The 27,382-nt window shown below is 42.1% G+C and overlaps 4 protein-coding genes across 7 annotated transcripts in view; 1 reads left to right on the top strand and 3 right to left on the bottom strand.

The window, feature by feature from the left end:
• LOC306820013 (uncharacterized protein) overlaps positions 1 to 27,382 on the top strand; it is an 88,929-nt gene that overhangs the window by 11,200 nt on the left and 50,347 nt on the right. The gene's annotated exons all lie outside the window — the stretch shown is intronic.
• On the bottom strand, positions 690 to 7,018 carry dcaf15 (DDB1 and CUL4 associated factor 15). Its single transcript, XM_079337642.1, has 13 exons — positions 6,839 to 7,018; positions 5,985 to 6,082; positions 5,721 to 5,859; positions 5,467 to 5,573; positions 5,193 to 5,338; positions 4,923 to 5,084; positions 4,166 to 4,774; positions 3,985 to 4,076; positions 3,291 to 3,413; positions 3,003 to 3,085; positions 2,821 to 2,925; positions 2,612 to 2,727; positions 690 to 1,396 (listed from the first exon to the last, which is right to left on the bottom strand). The coding sequence occupies exons 1-13, from the start codon at positions 6,932 to 6,934 to the stop codon at positions 1,341 to 1,343; spliced, it is 1,932 nt and encodes a 643-aa protein (XP_079193768.1). The 5' UTR covers positions 6,935 to 7,018; the 3' UTR covers positions 690 to 1,340.
• khsrp (KH-type splicing regulatory protein) lies at positions 7,213 to 14,781 on the bottom strand. Of its 2 annotated transcripts, none has more exons than XM_079337641.1 (18): positions 14,675 to 14,781; positions 13,069 to 13,171; positions 12,938 to 12,991; positions 12,815 to 12,851; positions 12,665 to 12,723; positions 12,491 to 12,562; positions 12,335 to 12,392; positions 11,639 to 11,786; positions 11,408 to 11,506; positions 11,185 to 11,319; positions 10,904 to 11,006; positions 10,378 to 10,502; positions 9,989 to 10,285; positions 9,770 to 9,888; positions 9,609 to 9,697; positions 9,308 to 9,514; positions 8,414 to 8,607; positions 7,213 to 8,078 (listed from the first exon to the last, which is right to left on the bottom strand). In XM_079337641.1, the coding sequence occupies exons 5-18, from the start codon at positions 12,705 to 12,707 to the stop codon at positions 8,070 to 8,072; spliced, it is 1,698 nt and encodes a 565-aa protein (XP_079193767.1). In that variant the 5' UTR covers positions 12,708 to 12,723; positions 12,815 to 12,851; positions 12,938 to 12,991; positions 13,069 to 13,171; positions 14,675 to 14,781; the 3' UTR covers positions 7,213 to 8,069. The 2 variants fall into 2 exon arrangements, with proteins under 2 accessions (XP_079193767.1, XP_079193766.1); XM_079337640.1 differs by lacking the exon at positions 14,675 to 14,781 and adding an exon at positions 14,408 to 14,668.
• slc25a23a (solute carrier family 25 member 23a) lies at positions 15,682 to 25,915 on the bottom strand. 3 transcript variants are annotated; one of them, XM_079337051.1, is made up of 12 exons: positions 25,048 to 25,911; positions 23,646 to 23,862; positions 20,843 to 20,966; positions 20,658 to 20,745; positions 19,088 to 19,199; positions 18,782 to 18,940; positions 18,531 to 18,683; positions 18,222 to 18,335; positions 17,937 to 18,104; positions 17,700 to 17,847; positions 16,898 to 17,080; positions 15,682 to 16,443 (listed from the first exon to the last, which is right to left on the bottom strand). In XM_079337051.1, exons 2-12 carry the CDS (start codon positions 23,838 to 23,840, stop codon positions 16,433 to 16,435), a joined length of 1,455 nt encoding a protein of 484 aa, XP_079193177.1. In that variant the 5' UTR covers positions 23,841 to 23,862; positions 25,048 to 25,911; the 3' UTR covers positions 15,682 to 16,432. The 3 variants fall into 3 exon arrangements, with proteins under 3 accessions (XP_079193177.1, XP_079193176.1, XP_079193175.1); XM_079337050.1 differs by having other exon boundaries at positions 15,682 to 17,080; positions 25,069 to 25,915; XM_079337049.1 differs by having other exon boundaries at positions 15,682 to 17,080; positions 25,048 to 25,913.

Below are 27,382 nucleotides of genomic sequence, written 5' to 3'. Positions count from 1 at the left end.
GACCTGAATCCAATTGAGCACATCTGGGACATCATGTCTCACTCCATCCACCAACAACACAATGCATCAAAGACTGTCCAGGAGCTGGTGGATGCTTTAGCTCAGGTCTAGACCTCCATCGGTTAATAAATTTAATTTCCATTGATCATTTTTGTGATTTTGTTGTCAGCACATTCAACTATGTGAAGAACAAAGTATTTAATAAGAATACTTCACTTGTTCAGATCTGGGATGTTGTTTTAGTGTTCCCTTTATTTTTTTGAGCAGAGTAGTTGGTGATGAACAATGATGGAGCACCTTGCTATAAGGCAAAAGTAGGCAGGACAAACAAAGAACCACACATTTTGACAAACCTCCAACACTGATGATGCACAAGTACGCAGCTCTTCCACTGAGGAACAAGAAAAACAAGGACAGCGCTCCAAAATTGAATTTTATTTGCCAGCACATTAAAACACAATTTTGAGCGCCGTCCGAGTTGTTTTTTAGGATTCAGCACCCAGTTCTTTTACGTTCAAAGGGAGTTGATCGTGTTTTCATTTTACCACCGAGGAGCAGTTTCAGGCTCAGTAACTCACCCGAGGACACCCACCTTGGCATGTGGCTGTAGGAGCTGAAGATTCAACTCCAAATCCTCCGACCGACTTTAGCACAGAGTCCACAGCTGCCCACTGACCACACTGTTCAGATCCCACTCAGGACATTTTATTTAAACAAAATATTTCAATAGAACAAAGTCTTACTTACATGCCAGTTAACATGGTGTGTGACATTAACCAGCCGACTCCAACAAACCCACCACTTAAAAAAACTATTAACGTGTTGACTTTAAATACTGCAGCATTTTGCATGGACGTCGCTGCACTGAAGACGCCCAGAGCAACGACGTGTTCAGAAGCAGCTGAATCTGTCAAATGTAACCAACACATTCAACACACACACACACACTTTATTCTCTGGATGAAATCCCCGTAAGAAAGTCACACAGGTGCCGATATTGCATGCGCTCAGTTACAAATACAAGTACAAGAAACGCTCACACTACAACAACAGTACAACGTAACGTATAAAAATGTAAAAACTAAATCGTGGTTAAGTCCAGCTCTTTGTTTTGGTGGTTAGGACAAAAAAAAATAAAATATGAAAGGTGTCAAATTAAACACAGAGCACCGGAAAAAAAAACAAACAAAAAAAAACATCTTGACAGTATTTAACCTAGAGTGTTCTTTGCTCAGTCTGACCCACGTGTTGATCCATTCGATCCACTGAACATGTGCAGTTCTGCTCAGGTGATATTTGAGCTCCACACTGGGCGATGAGGTCCCGTTGACGTCTCTCCTTCATAACACGATCCAGGTACATCGGTCACTATCAGCCAACACTTGCAGCGACGAGCCTGCAGGTGAGAAGAAGAGCGAGATTTGAATTCCTGCATGTTGAAGACACATCAAACAACGAGCTGTTTTAATATGGAGAACACGAGGTCTGATCATAGCAAGCTTTGTTTTCAACACATCCAGGAGGACGGTCTTTTTCCTGCTTGTGAAGTGTCCTGAGGTGACGTTTGTAATGAAATGGTGTTAAACAGATACAGATTGATTCATGAGGCTGTGAGCGGTGGATCACACATTACTGCTTTTACCTCCTGATTATTCAGGGAAAGAAATGACTTCTTAAATGTATGAAACGTTGGCAGCAACAATACTTTAATACTGACGTAATCACCAGACATGAAGTGATATTTCTGTAATTAGGAAAACGGATAATCAATGTTTTACAGTATTTGTAAAACATTTACTGTTCATGGTGGGATGTTAAATATTTGCTCTGACAAAGTGGCACTGCATGACTGCACACTCTGAACTCGCTCACAAGCTCTTAGAAGAAGACGGTAACATTAAAAACACATCAGATGTATCAGTCTGTTCATTCTGATGACAAAACAGTAGTGATGTAGAAAGTACATTGATATTAATACATTGACAAGAACAACAGATCTGGACCGGTTCATCTATATTTGGGTGTAATTAATAAATACTTGATTACTTTAGATATAATAAAAGAGTTATGTCACATGTGCTTGTACACTAACTACTGCTCGCTCAGCTTTTAGAGCTGACCTTTTATTTGACCTCTGACTTGACCTTTGCTCTAGATGAGTGAGGAGTAAACAGACTCCAGAGCTGGATGAGTGAATGCAAACGGATGTTTTTTTTTACGCAGAATCCCCGCTCGCCGCCTCGTAAAAGGTCAGCATGAGGTCGGTGTGAGCCCAGGTGTGATCATGTCAGGAAATCCATCATTACAAGAGGGGTGGTGGCGTTTACATCCACCGACTGGTACATTGAAGCTGCTTCATATTCTTTTCTAGAAAACGGTTTGTTCTGATTGGGTGATGCTGTAGATAACTGAACCGGCACATAGCGGATTGATACAAAGGAAACACCTGCATGTTTTTATGTCATTCCTTCTGAGACCCCGCCTCCTCACCAGCGGGAAAGTCTCCAGCTGTGAGGTGAACATGCGTACAAGCAGCTCCTTTGATTTTAGAGGCAGCCTGTCCTGGATTTTTTTTAAATATGCAAGCATGAAAAAGAGAGAAATAACGAACCTTTGTGCAAAGCCTCGTTGGTCATGCGATTAATGTAGCGGGAGCTGCACTCAGGAACCAACCACTTCATCACTGTGTTCACACAGGACTTCCTGTAAGAACTCCACACACTCCCACTGAGGAGAGAGAAACACATTTACAAGCTTTAGCACGACATGACCGGTCAGGAAACAAACAGACAGGACCATGTGTTTTTAGTAGCTCTTCACCTTGTCTGACCCTTGACCTCTGTCAGGTCACCAACACCTACAGTCTGACAGACGCCTGTGTTCAGGTCCCAGCTGACCTGCAGGTTGGAATGGTAAGTGTTTGGCCTGGAAAGAAAAGCAACAATGATCAGACATGGGTAAGAAGAAAAATGGCGGAACAAGGCCTGAAGATATCTGAATACCTGCAGTGCTCCTCATCCGAGTTGGAGAAGGCCAGTAACAGCAGGCCGATGTTGATCATCACGGTGTTGGTTTCAGGACACACCTGATGCACATCAATCACATCTTCCTTAAGTACAAAGCTCAGTGATCTTCACACATGCGACTGTAACTGTCAGGAAACTTAGAAGAGCCAAAAATATTCAAGGAAGGAAAATAAAAACTGGACTGGAACAGTTATCAGTCTGTCCGACATGAACAGGTGATGCACAGTACAGTGTGTGTGTGTGTGTGTGTTGGCGGACACTGACCTCTAATATCACAACATCATAGTCGCTGAAGGAGCAGAACTGAGGAGCCCAGGCTGCATCGCTCCTTATCACCTCATTTATAAGATACTCAAAGTCCAGGGTCAACTGCTCCACACACACAGTCTGTGCAAGAGGAAAAACATACACACTTTATGACAGTACCCGACGTAGACACACACACGCTTGTGAATCATTTGTTGTGAATTAATGTCACAGTAGTAACAGTGAGGGGAAGGGCTTCAGAAATGTTTTTTTTTATATGATCGAATATTTCTTTGGAAAGCTCAAAAGCAGAAAGTAATCACCATCAAAAGTTCAGTGTGAAGCCGTGCTTTGTATAAACGTAAACAGAAGAGTTACAGTCAAAAACAAGCACAGATTAAAACACAACTGTCTCTGATAATAACATGTATAAAGTCCGTCACTTTTATTTTGAAAGAGGAGAGAATGATCACGTTACAAAAGTGGGATGTTTGGCAATGTTCCTTTTTGTCCAAATCAGAAGTCAAACTATCAAAAAACACTTATTAGTTGTGATGGAGCTTGTATTTTCTATTCTACCAGACTGATGAGGTTCCCCGGGATGATTATTAATAACTATTGTGTCTGATATTCCAAGACAATATTTTCATATTCCATAAAATCTATTTCAACTTGTAGTCACAGATTTACAGAGTCAAACACACACACACACCTGTCCACTGTGTGGCTCAGTCACCAGCTGCAGGTTTCTTCCTTTAAGGTCGGTCACTGTGAACGGTAGCTGAACTTTATCGTCTTCATAATCTGGAGAGACGCACACAGAGGGAAACGTCCATCAACAGCGTGAGACATGTCCTGTTCAGAGTGTTTTATCCAATCGCTCGAGCTCTTACCTCCCGTGTTCTGCTCGGCTGCTCCTGGCTGTTGGAGGCGGTAGTGAAGGCGTGAATAGTTGACATACCCGGGCTCGCCTTGGGCGGCCTCCTGGGGGGAAGAGGGTGTCTGGGGCGATGACAGTGACGAGGAGGAAGGAGACATTACTTGTTCAGAGCACGGTGACAAACTGTGGCTCCCAGCTGATGTCGATGCTTCTGGTAAACACGTCCTTCTCTCCGTCTCCTTCCTCTCTCTACAGTCCTGCTCCTCTCTCCTCCTCTCCTCTAAATGTATCCTTTCTTCTCCGGGCCTCGGTGCTGCTTCATTTTCACAACCATCAGCAGTTTTCCTTTCCGTCCGGCTGTCATTTCCGGTCCCTCCTCCGGCTCCCTGGGCCCGTCTGAAGAGGTCAGCGGCAAACTCCCGGGCTCGCACAGCTGCTTGTGACTGGCTAGGAGACGAGGGAACGTGAGCGGCTCTGCTTGGCGACACTTGGCTTTCTGTAGATCCCTGAGGTAGTGAAGAAGAAGAGGAGGCCAAGGAGGTGGAGGGAGAAGAGGCAGGCGCTTGAATCGACACAGCTGCCTTTTTTGTGTAAAGGATATGCGATGACTGACCCTGTTTACCTGCAAGACACGTTCAAAAGGCCAAATTAGAAGTCAGGTTACAAAATATCTTCTCATGTGAAAAAAATACAAACCACAGTTTGTCAGGACTATCATGGTCATTTTTTATTTTAGGCATGAGCAAAAGACTGTGCTGATACCGTTTTACCTGGGCTGAGTGAGATGCTGCATGCCACCAGAGAGTAGCTCGTGTTTAACAGGATGACCTGGTCCTTCTTCAGCTGGAAAGCTGGCTGGAAAGTGGGGAAGGGGTACACCACCTGGTACCTGCTGTTGAGCACATAGCCATGCTCCAGACACTCACCACTTCCTGGAGTGAGAAACGTATGTTGTTGGTAGAAGGGAAGGGAAGGGAAGGACAGGCAGTTACAAGAGTAAGGGAAATCTAGTGTGTGTGTGTGTGTGTGTGTGTGTTTACCTGTGCGTATGGTAGTGGTTGAGGGAACAGGGCAGCACTGAGAACAAGGTTTAGGAGGAGGCATGGAGGCGATAGTGATGTATATGTCTCTGTTGTTTTCATCACTCATCATTAGGTTCATCAGAACAGAGCTTGAACTGCGTGTACTGACAAGGAAGAAGCACATATGCACACAAATGAGCATTCATCGTTACCTACAAACTACACCAACAGTTTGAAGTGCAAACGAGTCGGCTCCATATGACTTGCTTGTCAAAGCGTTTAATATCCTTACTTGAAGCCGAAGATGACGATTTTTGAGTGGTCATTGGGCCACTCACACACAGTCAGGTACAGGTCACTGTAGATTTCCTCTCCAGCAAACAGACGGACATGATGGACCTGAAGGAAAATGCAGACGTATGTCAAAGGGCAGGATATCCATACGTTAAGCTGGGTCTGCAGTTACATTTAAGTAGTTCTCTGTTCAAACATGAATCTGCTGACAAACAGCTGAACAATCTGAGGAGTAAATGTCTTTGTCTTTACTTGTTTAAGCCGACTGTGTAGGTTGAACTCCCACCAATAGAGATGGTAGGTATAGAAAGAAAAATCATCATCTTCTCCACAGTCGCTGGTGTAAGAGAGCACGTAGCGGCCGCATTTAGTGAAACCAAGAAAGATGTGTCTGGAACAAAAAAGTCACACACAGAACTGCTTAGACAGGACATTGTCTCAAAGGGTGTTATATAATCCACCAAACAATACATGATTCTTTACAACAACAAATTCAGACAAACCACAATCACTGACCCGGCTCTCAGGAACTCCTCACTGACGATGTTCTTCAAAGGGACACACACACGAGGTGGTAGCTTCCTGAACAGTCGCTGAGAGATCCGCCCTGAAAGCTGCAAAACAGACGAGAATTGTCCCAGATGTAGACAGAGAAAAAATACACGAGCTGCTGCTTAGGCAATGCAGGCAACTGTTCAGGGCCCCGGGCCAGCAGGGGGGCCCCCCAAGGGCTGACGAACCTTAAATCACAGCAGGGCCTTTAAATGTGCACATTTTGCAATGACAGTAGAACAACTTCTCATCTGATAGTACTTAGTCTCTAGCTAGTTATGCCATGCGTTATTGCTGTTAAAACCAAAGTTTGTCAATGAAAGTTACTAAAAATCAAGAGGTATTATCTTTGGGTGAATTAAAGGGGAATAATAATGAACAGTGGTTGGGGGGGTGGGGCTCCAACATACTCTAGAATCATCACTGTACTTATTCTGGATTATTACAAACTACAAAACATTAAAGCTTTATTGAATTCCGCAGGGATTGAGCTAAAGTTGAGCTCAATCTAACACCGACTGAAGTTCACGTCACACTGAAACATGTCGGCTAATAAACAGTTCGCATGCTAGCATTGTTCGCATTGTTAAGAGGTCTATGCCTGCTGCCTAGTCAGAGACAAACAGCAGGAATCACTGTGTTTTTCCAGGTTTAACCCTGAGCTAATAAGCTAACAGCTAAATGCCTGCCACTCGATGTGAGTTGGCTACGAGCCGCTAGTTAGCAGCTAGCAGCAGAAGCTAGTTTAGATGTAGCACTGCTGGCATACATCTCCGCCTCTCGTTTCGTGTCAAACGTCGCGTTATGTCCTCGCCTACCTTCGCACGCATTAGCAGCTTCACGACATGGTCTTTGTGTTTTCTTTGGGCTTTCTGTTTGCCCTCGTCCTTTTCAGATTTCGAGCTGGGCGCCATCTCCCTCTCAACTGTTGTCCTTCGTCTCAGTCTGCTCGTCTGTGATTGGACGGCGGAGTGCACGAGACCGCCCTCATTCGCCACTGGACGCGTCCATCAAAACACAACCACCGTAAGTGGGACACCATGAAGGGTCCTGGTCAGTCATTAGATCGCTGAATGTCAACATGACAAGTTTTATACCAGTGTTTTAAGTTATCATTTAAAGTAAATAAGTTATTCAGCTGTTCAATCACCCAGAGCAGCATGGTGCATAAACGATGACAGAAGAAAACATGTCATTTCAATGTTTTTATTTAAGTATTTAAAAACAAGCTGTAAAAAATAACATAAAAAAATCAGCATACATTAACGAAATCTAATTAGAAAAAAAAAAAAAAAAACAAGAGGGCCGCCAAACACACAAAACATACATGCTTACACAACCAGCCTACACACGTTAAGACGTTTGTCTTCTCACAGCCAACTCGCACACATTTCTGTTCAGTAGCATACACTTTACACAGACACACGCAACCCCCTTATGAAAAATAATTACAAAGAATAAGATTTGAACAAAACAAAAAAAAAAAAATTACAGCAGGGAGAAATACACCTGCAACTCAAACATGGGGAATGTTAAAAAAAAAAAAACCTTTAAAAAGTGTACCAACTAAGAAAAAAAAGAAGTTTTTTTTGTTTTTTTAAATGAAAGAAAATATTCAAAATACTGCTAGACTGTTTTCACCCTCAAAAATCAATGAGGAAAAAACTCTTGAAATGTGAGTCAGTGTTGAGATGCTGATGTGCTAGCTTTCAAGCAAAGATGCTTATTTCACATTTGTTTAAAATTCAGATGTATGAGACAAGGTGAGTTTAACTGTGACATGAAGAGACAAACTAAAAAGTAACTAAAGAAGTTATTTAGTGCTTGTTCAATGCATGGGCGAAATGTGTTCCCTTTTTTTCCCCTTTCAATTTTGACTTTCTAAAACAAACAAGGTTGGTAAAAAAAATGTCCGTGCGGATGATTAAGCTATGGTCTTGTCTTTTTTTATAGCCAAAAAGGAAATCTCTTGATAGAAAAAAAAAAAGTCCACAGAGCCGTTGCAACAGTCCAACTGATTGGAGCCGATAGATTACTGGAGCCAATGGACTACTGGGCCTGAAATGAAATAGACAAATTACTATTTAAACAGTTTGTGAAGAAATCATGGATGTTCACAAAGTGGTGTTAATGTTTGCTGTCTGCTAATAATTAGGAGAGTTATAGTTATATTTTTTTTTAATAATAGATTTTTCAACACCAGAAGTTGTTAAGAGTTTTTAAATTACATAGACAATATGACAATGTGAGATAACAAATAATAGTTTTAAAAACATAGTATCTTTTAAGAGACTAAAAAGAAACTTTACTGTAAAATAGAAATTCATTATGTCGTCTGGGCAGATACTCATGTTACTTCATACCGGTTAATTCTAAAGAGTAACATGCATTACCTGTTGTCCCTGCTGTGGACCAGGAGCCTGTCCAGGTGCCTGTCCTCCCTGTCCATAGTAGGCAGCCTGCTGTCTGTAGTACTCAGCCCAGGCTGCACTGTAGTCCTGCTGGCCTCCAGCTGCAGCTCCTCCAGCTGCTGCTGTGGCGGCTGCTGCTGCGCCTGGAGCAGCTGCTGCGCCTCCAGCTGGCTGGGCTGAAAAACAAACAATATTAACACATCTGCTTCCACATCATTGGATAATACTGGCATCAATATGACAACATCAATAATACTAATTGTATAATTTTAAGTACGATTATGGCAACGGTTCATTAACAGTTTTTTTGTACTGACAGCTTGCAAAACCTTTACTTCAGAGTGCTTCTCATTGCAGCTAACCTGCAATTTCCACATTTCTGTGCGTGCTGCATTCTGTCAGTGACACTGTTTTGCTCTGTGCGACAGCGTGCAGCCCACTGCGTCCGTCTGTGTGCAAAAACAGACGTGCATTTAAAACGGAGCAGAGCGTTTGGGGCTGCTGGAACACTTTGGAGACGGACTGAGGCGCGCGATAGTCAAACAATCATTGATTAGAATAGGAACAAGCTGAGGACCAAGACATAGTACAGGAGAACAGTTTGTAAATGTTCTCTCCGAGTGACAGGTTTATGGTATATAATCACTCATCACCAGCGTCACATCACAATAAGGTGATGTAATGAATATATTTAAATAAATGTAACTAGTCTTTGCTGATTAACTCCAGCACTGTATCATGAATATGGGGCCTTTATTTTACCCTTATCAGGATGTTGTAGGAAACTATGTCTAACATAAAATCCACCTTTATCAGCAGCTGTCTGAAGTTTTTAAATCTTAAGTTTCATGTTTATCCTAAAACACAAACACTTACTTATGCCCATCTTCTTGTAGTACTCCTCCCAGGCTTTAGTGTAGTCCGGCTGCCCCCCCGCGGCCTGTGCCGCCTGGCCCTGGTCCCCTGGTGCTGCTGCAGCAGGGGCTCCTGGAGCCTGACCTGCCATGGCGCCCCCTGGCTGTTGACCGTAATATTGTGCATAGTAAGCTGCCCATGCTGCGTTGGGGTCGGCTGCTGCCTTACCTAATGGAGGCAGAGTACATGGAGTGATGAAACCGACACATTCATAAAACCTCAAATCATACACATTTTGACAAGCATGGAAAATAAGACTCACTTGGGTCATGTGGCGCAGGGGCTTGCCACTGCTGATAGGTATTTCCCCAACCCTGAGGACAGAACTGTGGACCACCGGGTGCCCCTCCACTACAGAGAACGAGTGTTTAAAACTTTGGAAACATCCAATCATACATTTAAATGTTTGTAGAGTGTACTTACTGAGGAGCTCCACCAGGAGGCCCTGCATTGTAAGGGTTGGGATTATAAGGACCGCCCATTGGACCAGGTCCACCTGGGCCCCCAGGACCAGGACCCCCACCAACTGGACACAATGGAGCCTGGCAAAGTGGGAAGAAACCATTAAAGTTAAGAAAACATGAAGAAGGGTTTGCGTTAAGTCAAGCACTGCATTTCTTCTCTGCATGTTGTTGAACACACCTCGATCTTCTCTTCTATAAGCTGCTTGGCATGGTCGATCTGTTGTGGAGACCCGCGGATGATGAACAGTTTGAAGTTCGGGTCGCCGTTTGGTGGTGGCTGGCGAGAGATCTCCACAAACGCACCGGTCTGTTGGTTAATAGCCTTGACGTTCTCTCCTCCTCTGCCAATGACAAGCCCACATTTGTGTGCGGGGATGGAGAAGGTCATCTCTCCTCCCGGAGGACCCCAGTTTCCCTGGCCTCTCCCCCGGCCTCGCCCACCAGGTGGCATCCCTCCACCAGAGCCTGGAGGACCCTGTTAAGAAACCATGACTAGCATCAGGCTTTGCTTCAACACAGTAAGCCCCGAGTCTGTGTTTGGTTATCAACGCAGAAGCCTGCACTTACCCCCTGCCCGCCCTCCTCTCGGGCACGGATGCTCTGTAGCAGTTCAGTAATGATGGAGGCTGCGTGCTGACACTGGTCTGGTGGACCCATAATATGGGCTATTTTATCTGGACCTGTACCGTCATCTGTTAGAGATCACACACACAAAAAAAGGCAGATTATAGTATGGGAATGTCATTTGTTTCTGATAATCTTCAAGGTCTCAGCATCTGTATCGACTCACCACATCAACAGTGGAGGAGCTGCGACTAACTCCTCCAGATGTGATACACTAGTCTGTCAGTTAGAGAAGTTATCTAACCAAGAATTCAAACTATAGACTTTTACTGCTAAAGATGGGATACAATGACCTTGTTTTAGAATAGATTTAGCCTTCAAGTGAGTCTTCATAAATCCTTAAAACTTTATTTGTCTCATCTGGTTACCGTTTCTCATTCCTGCACACAAACACTACTCATCAGGCCGAAGAGAAACAGGATGAAGAACGGGGTAGCTCAGTTTGTGAGACGATGATTCACTAGCTCACCGGGTTTAAACTGTATCTTCACTCCAGCATCACTCTGGATCTTCTTGATCATCTCGCCACTTCGGCCAATTACAACTCCCACAGAGTGGCGCGGCACGGCGATCTGTAGGACGGACAAAAGTGTGACAACAGTTTGAACAGAGGTGGAGCTTTAACGGCAAATTACTATCATGTTTGACATTCAAGCTAAATTCTCACATTCTTCTACCATTGTGTCTGTTTATTTAAAGGAGTTTTATATCTGTGTTAGTCAGCTGACCTGACACCAGAAGAATACTTACATCAATACCACCACCACCACCGCCGCCGCCTCCTCCTCCTCCTCCTCCTCCCATCCTTGAACCGTATTCACTCCGTTCTCCGAAACCTGCGTGATCCCTTTCTCGTAGAATCTCATTAACCATCTCCTTTGCTTGCTGAAAAACAAAACAAAGACGACAATGATTTGATGCACAAACGTCTCCAAATGAGCCAAAAACCACCTCCCTGGTGTTAGAAGAGTACCTGCACTTTGTAGGGGTCTCCAATGATGCGCAGAGGTTTATCAATGTTGGGTGGCTGGGATCCATCTTGAATGAGAATCATTTTAACTCCAGCCCGCTCCTAGAAGTGGTTTGTAACGTTGATTACATACAGCCAATTAAAACGATCCCAACATGGTACAAAGTCTGTACAACATCCACCCTGTGAATCGAGTGATCGCAGAGATGTATGGAGGAACCCTGCGAGTCTCACCTGTAGCTGTTTGATGGTCTCTCCTCCTTTGCCTATAATAAGACCCGCCTTGCCTGCAGGGATGATCATCTCCTGCATGGAACCCGTCTGCCCATTGGTCGTCTCATGACCCCTGGACACTATGTCATCTATAAGGGCCTTGGCTCTCCTGGAATCAAGTTGAGATGAAAAAGAATGGTGATGAAGAGGTAAAGGAACTCCTTTCACCCCATTTTGATTTATAATCTGCAGCGCAATGAGCGTTAACTGTCGCTGAATTCACTGAGCTTTGTTAATTTAAAGAAGTCCACCGGTCTCCTTTTTATGAGCAGAAAAATACAGCTCGATAAAAGCTAAAGGTGAAGATCCTCACCATCATTAGCTCTAACTAATTTATCGATAGAAGCTAAAAGAGAACCGTCGCGTTTTGTGTTCCTCTTTCTGAGTCGAGACCCTCAGACTGTTAACAGTGGAAATTAATAATACCAGAGTAAGGACCATAGAGAGGATTTAAATGTTACAATCCAGCAGAGGACGATTTGTACAGTTTGCTAGAAAGCCAAGAGGTGACAGTTTCAGAAAAGTGACATGGCTCAAACGAGACACTGCACAACAAAAAGGAAATAATTGTACGACTTATTACTTATACTTCATCCATTAACAAAAACGTGTTAGTATTATAAATAGAAATACATTGTTTGAGGGACGTGAACTTACTGTACAGCATCTGGGGATCCGGTCAGAGAAACACTTCTTTCTGAAAGACCTGCACTGTCTGTAAGAGATATTTAAAAAATGTGTCACTTCAAAGGCAGCTTGAAAATCCTCAAGGCTTTACACATTTAGCGATACAGAAGTAAGCACAAAGCTTACCGTGAGCAATCTGGACCTTGCAGCCAGAATCCTGCTGGATTTTGTTGATCTGTTCACCTCCTCGGCCAATGACTTTACGGGCAAAACAAAGGACATTCAAATTTTAGTTTCACCACATCACAACACAACAGGACTCACGATAATGGTTCGAGAAACACATGTGCATGTACTCACTGAGGCCGACCATGCCATCAGGCACCCTGTACTCCTCCGTCATTGTGGAGGGCCTACCACTGGAAACAAGAGGGAAACAAAAATTCAAGCGCTTTGTCTTGGTCATAAAACACGTGAATTTAAAAGAAACAGTAAAACATATCATTATACCTTTGTTGGGACAGGGCAGCCAGCTGAGCTCCAATAGCTATAAGAGAAAGACAAACTGGTGAGTGTTTGGAAACTGAGCAGAGCGAGTGTCCATAATAGGATCAATGTGTGCATTCAACGTACACAATGCAGAATCTATCTCGCTCTGTGATGCTACCTTCTTAGCATCGGGTTCATCTGGAAACAAGAGAAAAGAGTCTTACAATGTGGCTAAGTACATGCAGACCAAGTAATTGCGTTAGCTGATTTCTAACCTGCTTCTTCCAAGGACCGTTTCTGTGCTGCGAAGGGATAACTCTCAGCTCCTCCGTTGTTGCTCACTGAGGGAACACCGTCTCCACCGATTTTAGCTGCAATCTGGATGAAGAAACACAATAGACGTTTAGTATCTAAATAAAACGTTTTTTATTACTCAGGAACTCAAGTTTTAAGAATAGTTGAAGATCACCATCTGAAGTAAGTGGCAGCAAAACAATAGTTATTAGTATCATTGTCTTTTCATACATCTCAAAAGGGAGATCTTAATTATAGTGCCTCTCAGAAACAATACCTTTTAGCCCACAGTACAGAGGAAATTTGGGATTTAACGGAGCATGGATAATTAAGACTGACAGTCTGTATGGATGTCTGAAAGACCTTAACTTTTACAAGAAGAGTAGGACTCTAAATGTATTCATTCAGTTGTGTTACAGAAAGACAAGGACGCTTCTCAGTCTCGATCCAGTTTGCCTTCACAACCCAATAAAACTGTGTGAAATCTGTGTTTCAGCACCATCATGTTTGACAGAACTCACAGTAAACCCCTAACATGAAGAATCACTAGATACAAATGTCAAACCACCAGACTGAACAGCACCTTTGATAACAAAGAAAGTGGAATATTTATCAGTTACCACGACGATGTTAGCTGAATTATTTGGGATAAAAAAACAAACATTTACTTATTTTTAGTGCCAGCGTGTTCATTTTTGTTTTTTCATTCTTTATAATCAGTTTTAATAAAATGTCTTTAGGTTTGTTTTCGTTCCCATGCTAACACTGCTTTACACTTAAGGCTCTTAAAAACAAAATTTATAGACCGTAAATATTGGTGGTGAAGAAGTTGTAGCCCAAACCTCGATGAGCACACCTGAGTCTCACGCGCTCAACAAATTTCACACTCAAGCATTTTTTTTTTACTAATGCTAGAGTTTACTTTACATCACGACGGTCGTAACACCGCAGTAATGCCGTACATGTTTTATTAATATTGAGTTTTATTTTTAGAGACGGTCCGCTTCATTAACACTAACCTGGCTAACCTCGCTAGTCCACTTAGCTTCACCGAATGATCCCGACAAATGTGTTTTATTTCACTTCACAAGAGAGTGACCTACAATCCCTCTAGTCGCTCAATTCGCCATGAAAACACGTTTAAGTGAACCCATGGGAGGTGAATGAGACGAATGAAAGGCACCGCTGGAAGCTAACACGCTCGCTAGCTAGTTAACCACAGCTAACGCTAACGTCACGGGTAATTAAGCTAGCTGCTAGTTTCCGACCAGCTAACTAGCTTGCCGGCTCTCTCCTCTCCTCTCCGAGCGTTAGAGTTACCTGTCGTGCTCGTTGTACAGCATCAGCGAAAGCGTCTTTTTTCATTCCAGCGCCGACTCCATTTGTCGGCAAAGCGCCGTAATCAGACATGCTGCTCAAAAAGGGGGCAAACGGACACAAGGGGGGGGCAGGCTGGACCGCGTTAGCCGGATCGAGCTGCGCAGACGCGGGAAGGCTAAACAAGAGCGTACGTGGGGGACACCAATGTGAGGGAGACTGCCCACCACGCCGGCAAACTCCGCTGCTCAAAATAACCAATCAACGAACCTTCAATGCCCGGGTCTTCTTCTTCTTCGTCTTCTTCTTTATACCTTTGTGCGTCAACGTCCAGCGTTATAAAGCAGTCATACCGCCACCTCCCGGCCTGGAGGTGAACTGGCTCAACTACAGACAGTTACTGTGCAGGGCAGAGAGGGGTGTTTTCTTTACTTTTATTGATTTATAAAAGCCGCTGTCCCTCCCCCCCAAACATGTGGGAGGAGGGACATATATTAACTTGAACAAAGACTTAAAGAAACCCGACATAAATCGAAATGAAACCTGCACAATTACAAAAAAATAGACTAATACAAAAACATTACATCGGGATGAAGATGGATGTACAATTTGAACGAAACTTATTAACAGTATGTAGTGTAGCTCTCCTGAGAGTGTATGTCTGTACAACAGTATTTAAAAGGAGGTCGTGCACTTTTTAAAAAGAACTGTCCGTGCCAATTTTAAAGGTGTAATATATTATTGTGAGATATGTCCAACTAGAGGCTGACTCACAGCAGTGCAGATGGGAAAAGAAAATATAGTTTCACTGTTGTGGCACCCCATCATAACTTAACGCACATCATCATCTTCAGACAGAGTCCCAGGGACCAACTTTTTCTTTAAGGACAGTTTGTGTGAGCAGTCAAGAACATATACCATATAATCTGTACATTTATCTACCAAAACTACATAGTGCACCTTTAAGGGGTCTTTATTGCCTTCTTACATACATATTAATAATTAAGAAAATATTATACAATATACAGGTAAGAAACAGCATGTGACAGTGTATGAATGGGATGAGTTCATTCTGATGGGCACGCGGCCGCTTCCATCAGCATGTGAAATGTGATATAAACAGGTGACTGTTGCAGTGAGGAAGAGCTTTGAGTGATGAATACTGAAAAAAAGCATCATGTAGTGGTTTTACCTTTTTATAAACATATTTCCAAGTTTAGGAGCAATAGCTGAACTTGCATTTGATTTCATGGATTGTGTCAATAATTAGGCGCCAAAACATTTATAAAACACGTTTATTTCTATAAACAAATGTAAATAAAGCCACACGTTATAAATAAGGGAAATATTTGGAGTAGTTTAGTTCAGAGGACCAGACACACAGTCAGACACAAATGCACACACACACAGAACACTTCATTCATTCTTCTTCTTTCATTATGATGTCTGCGTTCATAAAGTGAGCTTTACCTAATGCATTAAAAAAACTTTACCATGCATATTAACCTATGAAATAAATCCGAATGCTTCAGAAATGTTTATTGACCTGAAAACTGATTTAAATGTTTTCATGATGAGGAGAAAGTTAACTTAAACCTCAAAACTGAGCAAATACAGTTCAAGAAACACTTTTTGGCACTGGACCCTGTAGTGTGCTAAAAATATGACACAGTCACACACTTCTCTGCATCTTCAAACTAATAAAACATGAATACTTTGCATGAGGTCAGGTTGTCATGAATCCACTTCTTGAACATGTTGTTTTGGTGCTTAAATATTAAAAGTCCTTTAGTGTTCGGAAGTAATCTAAGAAAGGGTAGACTGACAGTGTGCCTTCCCCTTTACACGACCCACAGTTCTTCTTTGATCTGATATCAAATTCAGTATTTTCTTTACTTTTGTACACTTTCCATAAGACAAGATAAAGTCTTGATTCTGTAATTCCACCAGTTTGCAGAAACAACTCTTGTTCCCTTCACTCACAGAGCAGGAAATCTGATCAGTCCTCCTATCAATCCCTTCAGTTCTTTATATATCACCTGAAAGAAAAAAAATGATGCTGTAGGAATGTAACATGGTTTCCAAAGTTAAGTGACACCTCTTTCCTGTTTATTCTCAGGCAAGTCCATGCAAGTCTTCATCTGTCCAAGTCAGTGCAGCAGCAGGAGGCTAGTCGATTAGCTTTCACACATCTGCTGACATGCATGTCAACGCAACACAACTCATCACAGCAGCTTCCAGTTCAGGTGAAGACCTCCAAATGTGTGAAACAAAATTTAACATCTATTATTGACCTGCAGTTTCCTCTTCTTCTTTCATGGTGCATTTCCATCCCATAATCGGCATGCTGGAAAACTTATTGGAATTCATGTCGTCATCCACAGACAAGGGCCACCTTATCATGCCGTGCAAACTACTGCCATCATTCTTCAAGTCGAAAAAGCCACATCAACAAACCCTTTTTCTAGCCCTTCCCTTTCCCTCCCCGCCTACCCTCAATGTCCACTCCCAGGAGTATCCTCGTGTATTCATAGACAACATAAGACACACTGACGGCTGGGATGACTTTTAGCAGGTTGGGGGAAATTCCTCGATAAAGCCCAAGAACGCCTTCCTTGCTCAAGATGTTGTGTATCAAGGCCAACATGGAGGGTTTCGGGGCTCCCTTCACCGAAGCTGAGGTGGAGAGGAGAAACAGAGGTGAGCTTAAACAACTGATTCACTACACATGACTCTGCCAAACTGCTGCCCTCAAGTCATCCTGATGCTTTTCCCTTTTTTTAAGCTCTGTAAGCTCTCGAACATTCCTGCATCTTTAAAGTCAGAATAGATCTGGAATTACATCACAACGACTGTGATGTAATGACTTTCACAATAAACAACTACATTGAGTAAGACCATGGACTCTCAACTCTCAGGTTCACTTTCTGCCCTTTACCCACTTCCTGCAAAAGTCCAAAGTTTGTTCATCAGTTCACTCTGTAAAGACACAGGTTTAATACTCTGAATTTAAAAAAGGTAATCACTGCATGTGGTTTGCTCGAACCTTTTCTGCCTGTGTGATAAAAGTCCGCTGTCAGTAACAACACTGATCTCTGTTCATTCGGTCATACAGAAATCAACGAGTCGCCCCTGATGAATGGAACTATGAAGGCTAATTGTCAAAGATATTGTTCATTTCTCATTCCTTTAAAGCTTGTTAAGTTAAGGAAGTATCTGTTTATTTTAAAAAATGTATGAGCACATAAGCATTTTTTGCGCTTTGTAACTAAAATATAACAGACATCATGTTGACCTTGAGCCTGCATTCGAGTGCGGATCAATGCAAGCGGGTAACTTGCGAGCTGACCACAGGTGCTGGAAACGGCACCACAGCCGACCAGCACCATGACCCCTGGGTCCACCACACCTCTGTTCCTGTTCAGCCAGGAAAACTTCAGAGTCTGTGGAATTACAGGAGTGAAAAGAAGGTGGTCAACACTGAGCAGATGCTTTGTGAACACTACAGTATGTGCTGACACGTCTCGCTCACCTCATAGACGGCCAGGTCGATGCCGGCGTAAGGGACAATGCTCAGCATGGTGGGGACGTAGCCTTTGTAGAAGGCTGCCACACCTTCTCTCTGGAGGATCTGTTTGGCACAGTCTGCTATTCCTGAATACTGTCCACTTTTTCTGAGTGTGAGACGAGTCTTCAGCACCTGCAGGGAGAAGAAAGCAAAGGAAATAAAAAGAAGGAAACAGAACAGAAAGAGAAAAGACTTCAGTCAGTTCATCGACCTACAGTGAAACCGATGTGTGTTACACAGTGATCGTACCTCCATCGGGTAAATTGCAGTCTGGGCTGTCGCTCCAGCCAAAGAGCCAGCGAAAAATCTCTCGTGGACTCTCAGGTTTCTGGTTTCATTTCTGCCACGTATCACATTCTTGATCTTCGCAGGGTTAAAGTGCAGCAGAGACAATAAAGCCAAAAAAGGATGATTTGATAGAGTTGTAATCAAAGAGGAATAACAGATAATGATACTTAAAGAAATAGATGAAGTGTGGTGATGATGGTTTACAAAGCTGAATGTTTAGTCTAAAGTAAAAAAAACAAACAATAAGAGTTGGTGTCAAGTCTACTCCACCTGCTCGTAGGCCGAGAACTTGATAGCAGTCTCTGGAGCTATTTTAAGAACGTTCATTCCGTTGCCTCTCCACAAGGAGCGCAGTCCTCCCTCTTTAACCATGGACTGAAATCCGCTCAGCACATTACCTTTAAGATCGACGGAGCCGTGAACCTGGTGGAGCAGAGTTCGAGTGGCACACTTGAATGAGACCAACAGAAAACTCAGCGACATTTATCTAAGGAATAAGAGCTACTCTGTCACTGCCTGACCTGTCGGAAGACTTTAAGACGGTCTAACGGGGCAGTCCCAGTCCGAGACACAGATCCAGCTACGGCACCAGCCATCAGCTGCCGCCACACATAACCAGACTTCTTCTCCTCTTCAGAAAATTCATCCGGGATCGTCAACTGCTCACCGATGTCCAACATCTACTGGATCCATACACAAACTTCATGTTAGATATAATAAAGCGAAACAGGAAGAGAGACAGAGTTGACGACGTCTAACAGTGAAAATATATCTGTCCGTATTTCTTATTTTGTTTGATCAAGGCGTCAACTCGTGTGCGACCTCACCATGGAACGCTTCCAGTAGCGTGCCACGTCCTCTATGTTAGTGAGAGGGTTAAACAGGAAGTAGTCTCGCCACTCATTCCAGTCGATGGTCATGGTGCCGTCTTTGTCCATACTGAGAGACAAACGTATGAAACACATTAAATTATCAAAATATAAACATAATGAAACAGGTATAAAAACATCTATGTAGTCTGAGGTGTTATAGGAACTAATGGAGTCCCTTCGGGTGGCAGCAGCTCAGTCTGTAGGGACTTGGGTTGGGAAGTTCAAGTTCCCATGTGGACCAAAATATGGAAGTAGGTCTGGTAGCTGAAGTGCCTGACCAGCTCACGGGCTGCTTCCAGTGGGGACAGCTGCCACACTGGGACCGCTCTCCATTAATGCTTGTCCACAGGTCCTGCTTGTGTACAGTATGTGTGTGATTCAGGCCTGTGTGTGTGAGAAGCATGTCTCTACAGTAACAGTGTGAACCACAATTTCCCCCTCGGGGATTAATAAATTAATTTAAAAAAAAAATCACTTTAAGGTACGATGAATCGTAGTGAGCGTCGCGGTCTTCTTCTATTTCCCCCTGTTGAGGTTTTATTCAGCTATAACAAACCGCTAACTACACATTATACCGCTTATAACACTACTGCCCAGAGAAATCACTAATTTGATATAAAATATGGATTTAGAAGTGATTTAATTCAGCTAAAAAAAATAAGTCCATCTTCTGTTTATGATGGTTTACTCTGCAGCTCTCAGCACCTGACTGAGTGTTCCCGTCTCATCAGTGTCTGAATCTCATGACATTTTCTTCTTCCGTTAAGTAGCCTGTAACACACTGCAGTATCCTGAACACGGTTTCATAGTGTTAAGTTTAAGCTCCTCCTCAATGTGGATCACTTTTCCCCACAGTAGATAAAAAGAGAACTTCTTTATGAGGATCGATATGATTACAGTGAGTCCTCCAAAGTCTGTGATTAGAGCTGAAACAGTCTGCGCTTCAAAGTTACGTTTGTTCTTTTTCACAATGGTCTGCTGTTGATAGATAGAGGAAGCTGCTATCTGTAATTGGCCAATCAGAATCACGTGTTTAATGAGGCTGTGTAATAGAGGGATATTATTGGACATTAAATGTTATTGAATGTCAAACATAAATGAACATTATTGCCTATTTTAGAAGAGGTTTCTTTATTTATCATCATCTCATACTACAGAAGAAATTAAAAACTATTTCAGTACTACTATTAAAGCTGGAGCTGCAGCACTTGTTATGATCCTTGGTGCTAAACGTTTGTTAAAGCCATCTTCACAGAAAACTCTGGATAGTTCCAGAAGGAGCTGTATGTGTGAATACAAACAACCACATTTCTCACTTGGAGTTTCTACTGCCAGCAGGAAAACAGTCAGTGAGGCTCTGTTGTGAACAGATTTTCGAAAGTACCGGTTAAGTTCTTTCATTTGTGTCTACAGTTATATTTGAACCTTTAGACTCTGATGGACTCAGATGTTGACAACTTTTGATTATTCTTTAATAAGATCCTAATGTAATGCAGCATCAAAGATCAACATACAGTTAGCCGACCTTTGTAAGATCCTGGTGGCGTCCTTGAGACTAATGTTCACGCCGATGGTCCGCAGCGAGTGCTGGATCTCTGCTGCATCAATACAACCTGCAAACAGCCACAGAAGAGGAGTACAGTACAAGGGAAATATTGTGACAGGGCAAACTGTTATTGTTAAGACTATGTACTGTGTGCTGCTTTGTACCGTCATTGTTCCTGTCCAAGCTTCGAAACATGAGTTTGAGCTGTTTTTCATGCATTCGTAGATACTGCGTGAACTCTTCAAAGTCGAGTACTCCATCCTGGTTAGTGTCCCCTTCCTTCACCATCTGAAAACACAGACAGCCAGGGCGTTGAAAAAACAAACATTTGAGTATTTAGTGGATATTTCTTTAAGGAGCAAAAAAAGAATAGTAGCTAGTGAGATTAAACGTATACACATCACATTCAACTTAGAAAATACAACAAATAAAGGGAAACAAATTCTCATTATTATGAGAAGCCCTATGGATGACTTTAAAATATACTGATGCATTTAAAGTAGGGGCGCAGAAGATGCTGCAACATCCCTAAAAATCAGGCTCAATCGAGAACATCAGTTTATGAAAACTTTAAATCCCTTTTTATTGGATTTATATAGTTTACAATCATCGTCTGGTTCTTTCTTAGAATACTTCCATCGGAGGAGTTTTTCCATCAAAGCGCACATGGTGATGTGTTTGGATGAGTTTTAAACAAAGTCAAAGTAATCAAAGATGTCTGATCGTCCAGTCAGACTGAGCAGCCTGACGAGCTGTTTCAGTAGAGTTTGAAGTTAAAGTTGACTTTTTAACCACTTCTGAGAAAGAGCGAGGGTGAGAGTAAGTGTGGCAATACACGCCGAAGTGGACACAGTTATAATCCAAATGTTATTCTGTTCTGTAAGGTTCTATGATAAGGGCCACAAATGTTCCATAAATCCCATTAAGTGACCGTAATCAAGGCAGCTGCTCATAAAGGGGGATAAGGGAAAAGCGTTCTGGGACCAGTCACATGGGGATGACCCATGGAGGTTAAAAACAACACAGATCCTGATTTTAAGCAACATTGACCACATTTAGTAAACACCTATATACTTGCCTTTACCTGTTAAAGCAAGATGAAAACATTTTATTTATTGTTGCTTCAGGAGAGTGAAGCTTGATTGAAAATAAAGACCCTTCTTGCCTTAAAATAATATGAGCCTTAATGTAATGGACGTAAGCGTGCCCAGTGAACTTAACTGTTGTGCCAGTGATGTCAAAATGAGCATGGCCCTTTAAAGACCTGCGCAAAGTCATTGGACCAGAGAAGAAAGAATTAAAAAATGGACCCCAACAAGAACTCGTTAAACTTATTTCAGTCGGCTCCAAAGGCTGATGAGACCCAGACAGAGGAAGCTAATGTTAGCCAGGAGGCTAACGCTAACAGCACGGATCGAGGGGGATTGATAAAATTACATCATATCCTTGGATAGCCCATTTGCTGGGCCTTTCAGGGGCCCCAGCCGTTATCTGTGGGCTGACCCTAATAGAACTGAATCTACTGTTAAAAAAAGTCACTTTAGTTGCTTTCTGATCGATGAAATATTCGGTTCTACAGCACGAGTTACCTCCACCATGAGCACAAAGAGTTGACCTTGTGAGCTGAAAGCTACCACAACAGCCACACTGACTCCAGATTTTAGGTCTTGTAAACATCAAACTTTGCTTCATGTTGGACAAACAGAACGATGCATGTAAAAGTTTGTGTTCATGTACGTTTGTTTTTCTGCCCAATAGACTTTGGGAAGAAGACAAATATGACACGCACAACCGATCATGAGTGAAAACAGATCAAGTGTAGGACTCATCTCAACTTACAAAGTCCTGCTCCTCGTACTAAAATAGACTGCATGCTGCCCTTTACATGTGAGAGCACACACGTAAACACAGAAACACACACTCTTACTCCTAAAAAGTTCTCAAAAAAGAACTCATCTTAAAAACACAAATTGTTAGAGTTCTGTGTTTGCTATCCGGAAAGGAGGAAAGTGTCTGCAGCATGTGCCAGAAATGTATGATGTCCAACAAAATGAGTAATATGTTCACACACACATGCACAAAGAGAGAGAGGCAGAGCGAGTGTGGGGGGAGGGGGAGGGAGAGGGAGAGAGAGAGAGAGAGAGAGAGAGAGAGAGAGAGAGAGAGAGAGAGAGAGAGAGACTGGGGACAGTGACAGTAAATGTTCTTGGTGACCGTCAAACTTCATGCCAAAACAAACGGTTGGAACTGTGTGTATTCATAATAAAGCTGTTCTGTTGACGGTCTTGGCCTTTGCACAAACTACGACACCGGATCAGAAGAATTGAGGAGGATTGCTGAGTGCCCTCTGGAAGTCTCAAACACACCTGAGACTGTTCTGACCTGCTGAGTTCACTGATTCAAATGCCTGTTCAGACGATGGTGCTGTTTAAACCACTGCTTGGTGTTTCCTTCAATAATGTGTCAATAATTGTAAACAAAGGTTATACAAATAAAATGTGTTATAATCATTCTATGAAAAAATATTCTTTAATGTTCGGAAAAGTGATCCTTTGGGTGCTCTGTTTTATCATTAGGAAGGAAATCCTTCTCATCACTTCTCTTTATCACAACACACAGAGACAAACAGAGACAGACAGCTGAAGTGTAATCATGACATTGTTAACTAACTTCCCTGTCTCCTGTTAAGCAACAAATGTTTGCAAACCTTCCTGTTTCTATCTAAATTGAAGTCGCTCTAAGGTACCCAGCGAGGAAGCAGTTTAAGTAGAACCTGCTGAAAATGACACAGTGAAAGATGATCAGACTTACCTGAAGATTTTATTTTAACTTCATAAAGAAGTGTTTTTTTATTCTATATGTAAACTATGTAAACCCACACTCCCACATGAATGCCTCTTCATGGTATCCATGTAAACAAAGCAGGTGTGTGTGTGTGTGTGAGATACAGGTGCCCTGCTGCCTCACCCTCTCCAGGGAGCCTCTGGAGAGCCCTCTGCCTGCCAGCCCTGTCCGCAGTTCACTGATGTCGATGTGTCCATCTTTGTTGAGGTCCAGCTGATCAAACAGCTCAGCCCAGTGCTTCTGCCTCTCCCGATCAGGACCCGAGGGTTCCCCGTCCTGGCAGTGCACCAGGGGGAGCCAGGTCCATCTGTGGCCCATAACTGGTTCCAGTCTGAGTCAGCTGATGGTAAACAGGAGCATCAATTTAAAAAACTGCACTGCAAAATCTCAAATATTAACAAGTAAATTTGACTTACTGCTTGTGGAGAAAAATCTCATCACACACATTATCAGTCAAATTGCAGATGGTCCGTCAAGAAAACATAATTTGAAGGACAAAAACGAAACAACGTGGCCTTAAGAATTAAAAACTAATCTGCCTTTGGGGGGGCAGGCACATCTTCCTTCACACGTACGAACTGATTTAAACAGAACATCTCATTTCAAGACATTTTTTACATTTTAGATGTTTAAATAAGATTATTTATCTATAATTGGATTTGGCTCATAATAAGTTAAATCTTTTTTTAAAAAACTTTAAATTAGACAAATACACCGGATAAGATCAAATTGTTTTTGCTGTGTGCAGCCGGACAGATCAATACTTACAGTAAACTTTAACATGTGTAGGTACTCAGAGTGGACTGCATTATTGCACTGATGGGTAACTGGACAAACCCGCAGCTTCCACTCAGTGAGGCCCGCCAGTCAATTTCAAATATCAAGAAAAATGACAAAATCTACTATAAAGGATTTACACCTTAGTTGTCCTACAACACCATGCACTAAGACCAAATACATTTATTTGAACATAAATAATAGAAACACTTCATAATAATCGTTGCAATAATCTTGATTGTTTTTCATGTTTTTTCATTCTAAGAAATGTGCTATTGAATTGGCTTGAATTGTTTCTTTAAAACTTTCGTGAAGCATGAATAAATGCTAATGTAAGTAAAAAAAAGTTTCTATTATTTACAGGTAAATATGTCAACTTCAATTAAAAAGTAGCTAACATTGGCTGTAGCCTCTTACATTTAGCATTAGTATTTGTTGTTTTGGTATAATAATCTCTGATTCAAGTTAGACATTCACAACTTTCATTAATATATATATATATTATAATTTCTAAAAGTAGTATAATCTTATCCTAAGTCCCAACATGATTGGAAACGGACCATCTGCTATGTTTAGTGGAGTTATAGGTTATACTGATTTAATGATAATAAAAGTTAACCTTGGAGGTCAAACGAGCACAAACTAAAAGAGAAAACTAGTTAGGTTTCACATTGAAGTCTGCCTTAAATAGATCCTCCCACTCTTATACTGCTAATAGAAATCTACTATCATGTTGTGTCTCACTCACTGTGTTTATCTCCACACCGACCTGCCGTCCATGGTACGATGCAGAGGTTGAGGACTCAAGGGGAATCGGGGGTCAGAAACTCGATTTAATGGATCGGTCTCCGTCCTTAAGATCGGATTTGACATCAATACGCGGCTGCCTCTGGACTCTGCAGCTCCAGGATCCTCCGTGCTCCCTTATATTTACACAGCTCCGTCTTCAAGATTTTACAGAAAGCAGGAAGCGAAGCCTGCTGTCAGACCCCTGTGTGAGTGCGCGTGCGTGTGTGTTGGACTAAGCACGTGAGGACCTAAATGTTGAGGAGCTTGTCAGCTCAGCTGAGTCAGCATTGTGAATGCATTTAAGTTTGGAGAGGATAATGGCGTCAGACTGGGCTGATTATGTTGTCAAGAGCAAGACTACTCATCATCTTGCCTCTTTTGTTGGTTATATAACATCCACTTCTTCTACTGGGTGTGCTACAGTATCCATTCAGCAGCTGTCTTTAATGGGCAGGACAGGACATGACACAGTGTACAACTACTGCATGCTAAAGCTACACGACAAGACTGCCTAAGGTAAAATGTCTTAGTGTGAATTCAGGTATATGGGGACAGCAGCTTAAGAAAGAAGCATAGTATGCCCTGAAAAACGTCAACTCAATAGGTGTTGAGATCATCTTAAAGAAGCATGATGAAAGTCACATGACAAAATCAATGTGACATCACATAGGAGGGTGTAACCAGCATCAAACCGGAAGTTGTCCCAAAAATTAAGAAATATGAGAAATGACGTGCATTAACTTCATTTTTAATAAGGTTATACATTTTGACTGCATAGATAAAAATGACCATGTTTGATGCGATAGTGTACCAAAATAAATGATAAATAAATTGATTTGAAAGTGAGTTTGTATTTTTTAAATCAGGACATTTTCTTCAGCATGCTTCTGGTAATGTGGGACACTGTTTATATGCTACATTATTGTGTTACATATAATTGTGTGCATACACGATTCAAAAGATAAACCTCACATCTACATCAGTCTAGAACCAACAAACAGACTAGAGAGCCAACTTTCAAATAAATAAAATTGAGATTTTTCATGATTCGAACATGCTTTGAATTTAAGCTTATCTCCTAAATGTTTTGTAATTTTTGACAATACAATATAGACAAATGCCATCTTCATACATTTTTAATCGAAAACAATAAAGTTTACCCGCATATGACTGTTTGGTATATAAACCCGTGTCACAAACATTGCAGCCAAATTAATCGGTCTCCTCACTCCCACCCTGTCAGAACTCAATTCAAAGGCCATCACACGCATCGCACACACAATAGCACTGGACTCCACCCATCCTCTCAACTGCCACCTCACCATCATGCCATCTGGACGCAGGTACAGGTCCCTGCTGTGCAGGAGGGCGCGATACGGCAGAAGCCTGGTGCCTGCAGTCATCTCAGCCCTCAATAAAAATCCACCTCAGTCCCAATCCCCGGTCCCCCCATAACCATATGCACTGTATGTCCTGTCACTGTTTGTCCTGTCACTGTATGCCCTACCACTGTCTGTCCTGCTGCCCCACATGTATGTCCTGTTGTCTCACATGTATCTCCCTGTGCCTGTGTTCACCCTCTGTCGGCGCGCTGCCCTTAAAACTGTACACTGTGGAAAAGAATTTCCCCTCGGGGACAATCAAATAAAAAGTCTAAAAGTCTAAAACCAGAGCAGCAATGTGCCTGTCAATGTCAGTTTTGTGTGTAGGATTTTTAATTACTTTGTCTAATCCCTAATTTAAACTCTATTCATAATCAACATGTTCAATTCTTCAAAATGATGTTTAAAGGAATTTTATAAACTCTGAAAAGTGGATTATTTCAAGTCATGTATGATAAACAGGATAGAAAAAAGGACTAAAGCAAAGTTTACTTGAAACTGTGCCCCAAATGACCAAACAGGTCACCAATTTTATTTCATTGGTTAACATTTAAAGATGGTTCAGCCACACGTTTTAAAGATGTCATGCACAATATTTTCACATAAAAAAAGAAGACACCTTGAGGAATATAATTTGTTGGTTTATGTTTCAAAATAAGTGTCACACTGGATGACAAACAAAGGGTGGAGGACCCAATTGCAGAAAACAAAACTATTTCGTTGAACAAAAAGGCTAAAACAAAAACTTACTGGGAAACTCAATCCAAAATAGAAAAAGAAGAAATCACAGGGCGCAACGAGGAACAGGAAACACGAACGGACATCTAACATGACATAGGACAATGAACTGACACAGAGGGGAAGAAACACAGAGACTAAATACACAGGATAGATACGCTTGTATGCAGAAAT

Source organism: Symphodus melops (assembly GCF_947650265.1).
Source record: "Symphodus melops genome assembly, chromosome: 2".
Taxonomy (NCBI): Eukaryota; Metazoa; Chordata; class Actinopteri; order Labriformes; family Labridae; genus Symphodus; species Symphodus melops.
This window is presented reverse-complemented; position numbering and strand designations above follow the sequence as displayed.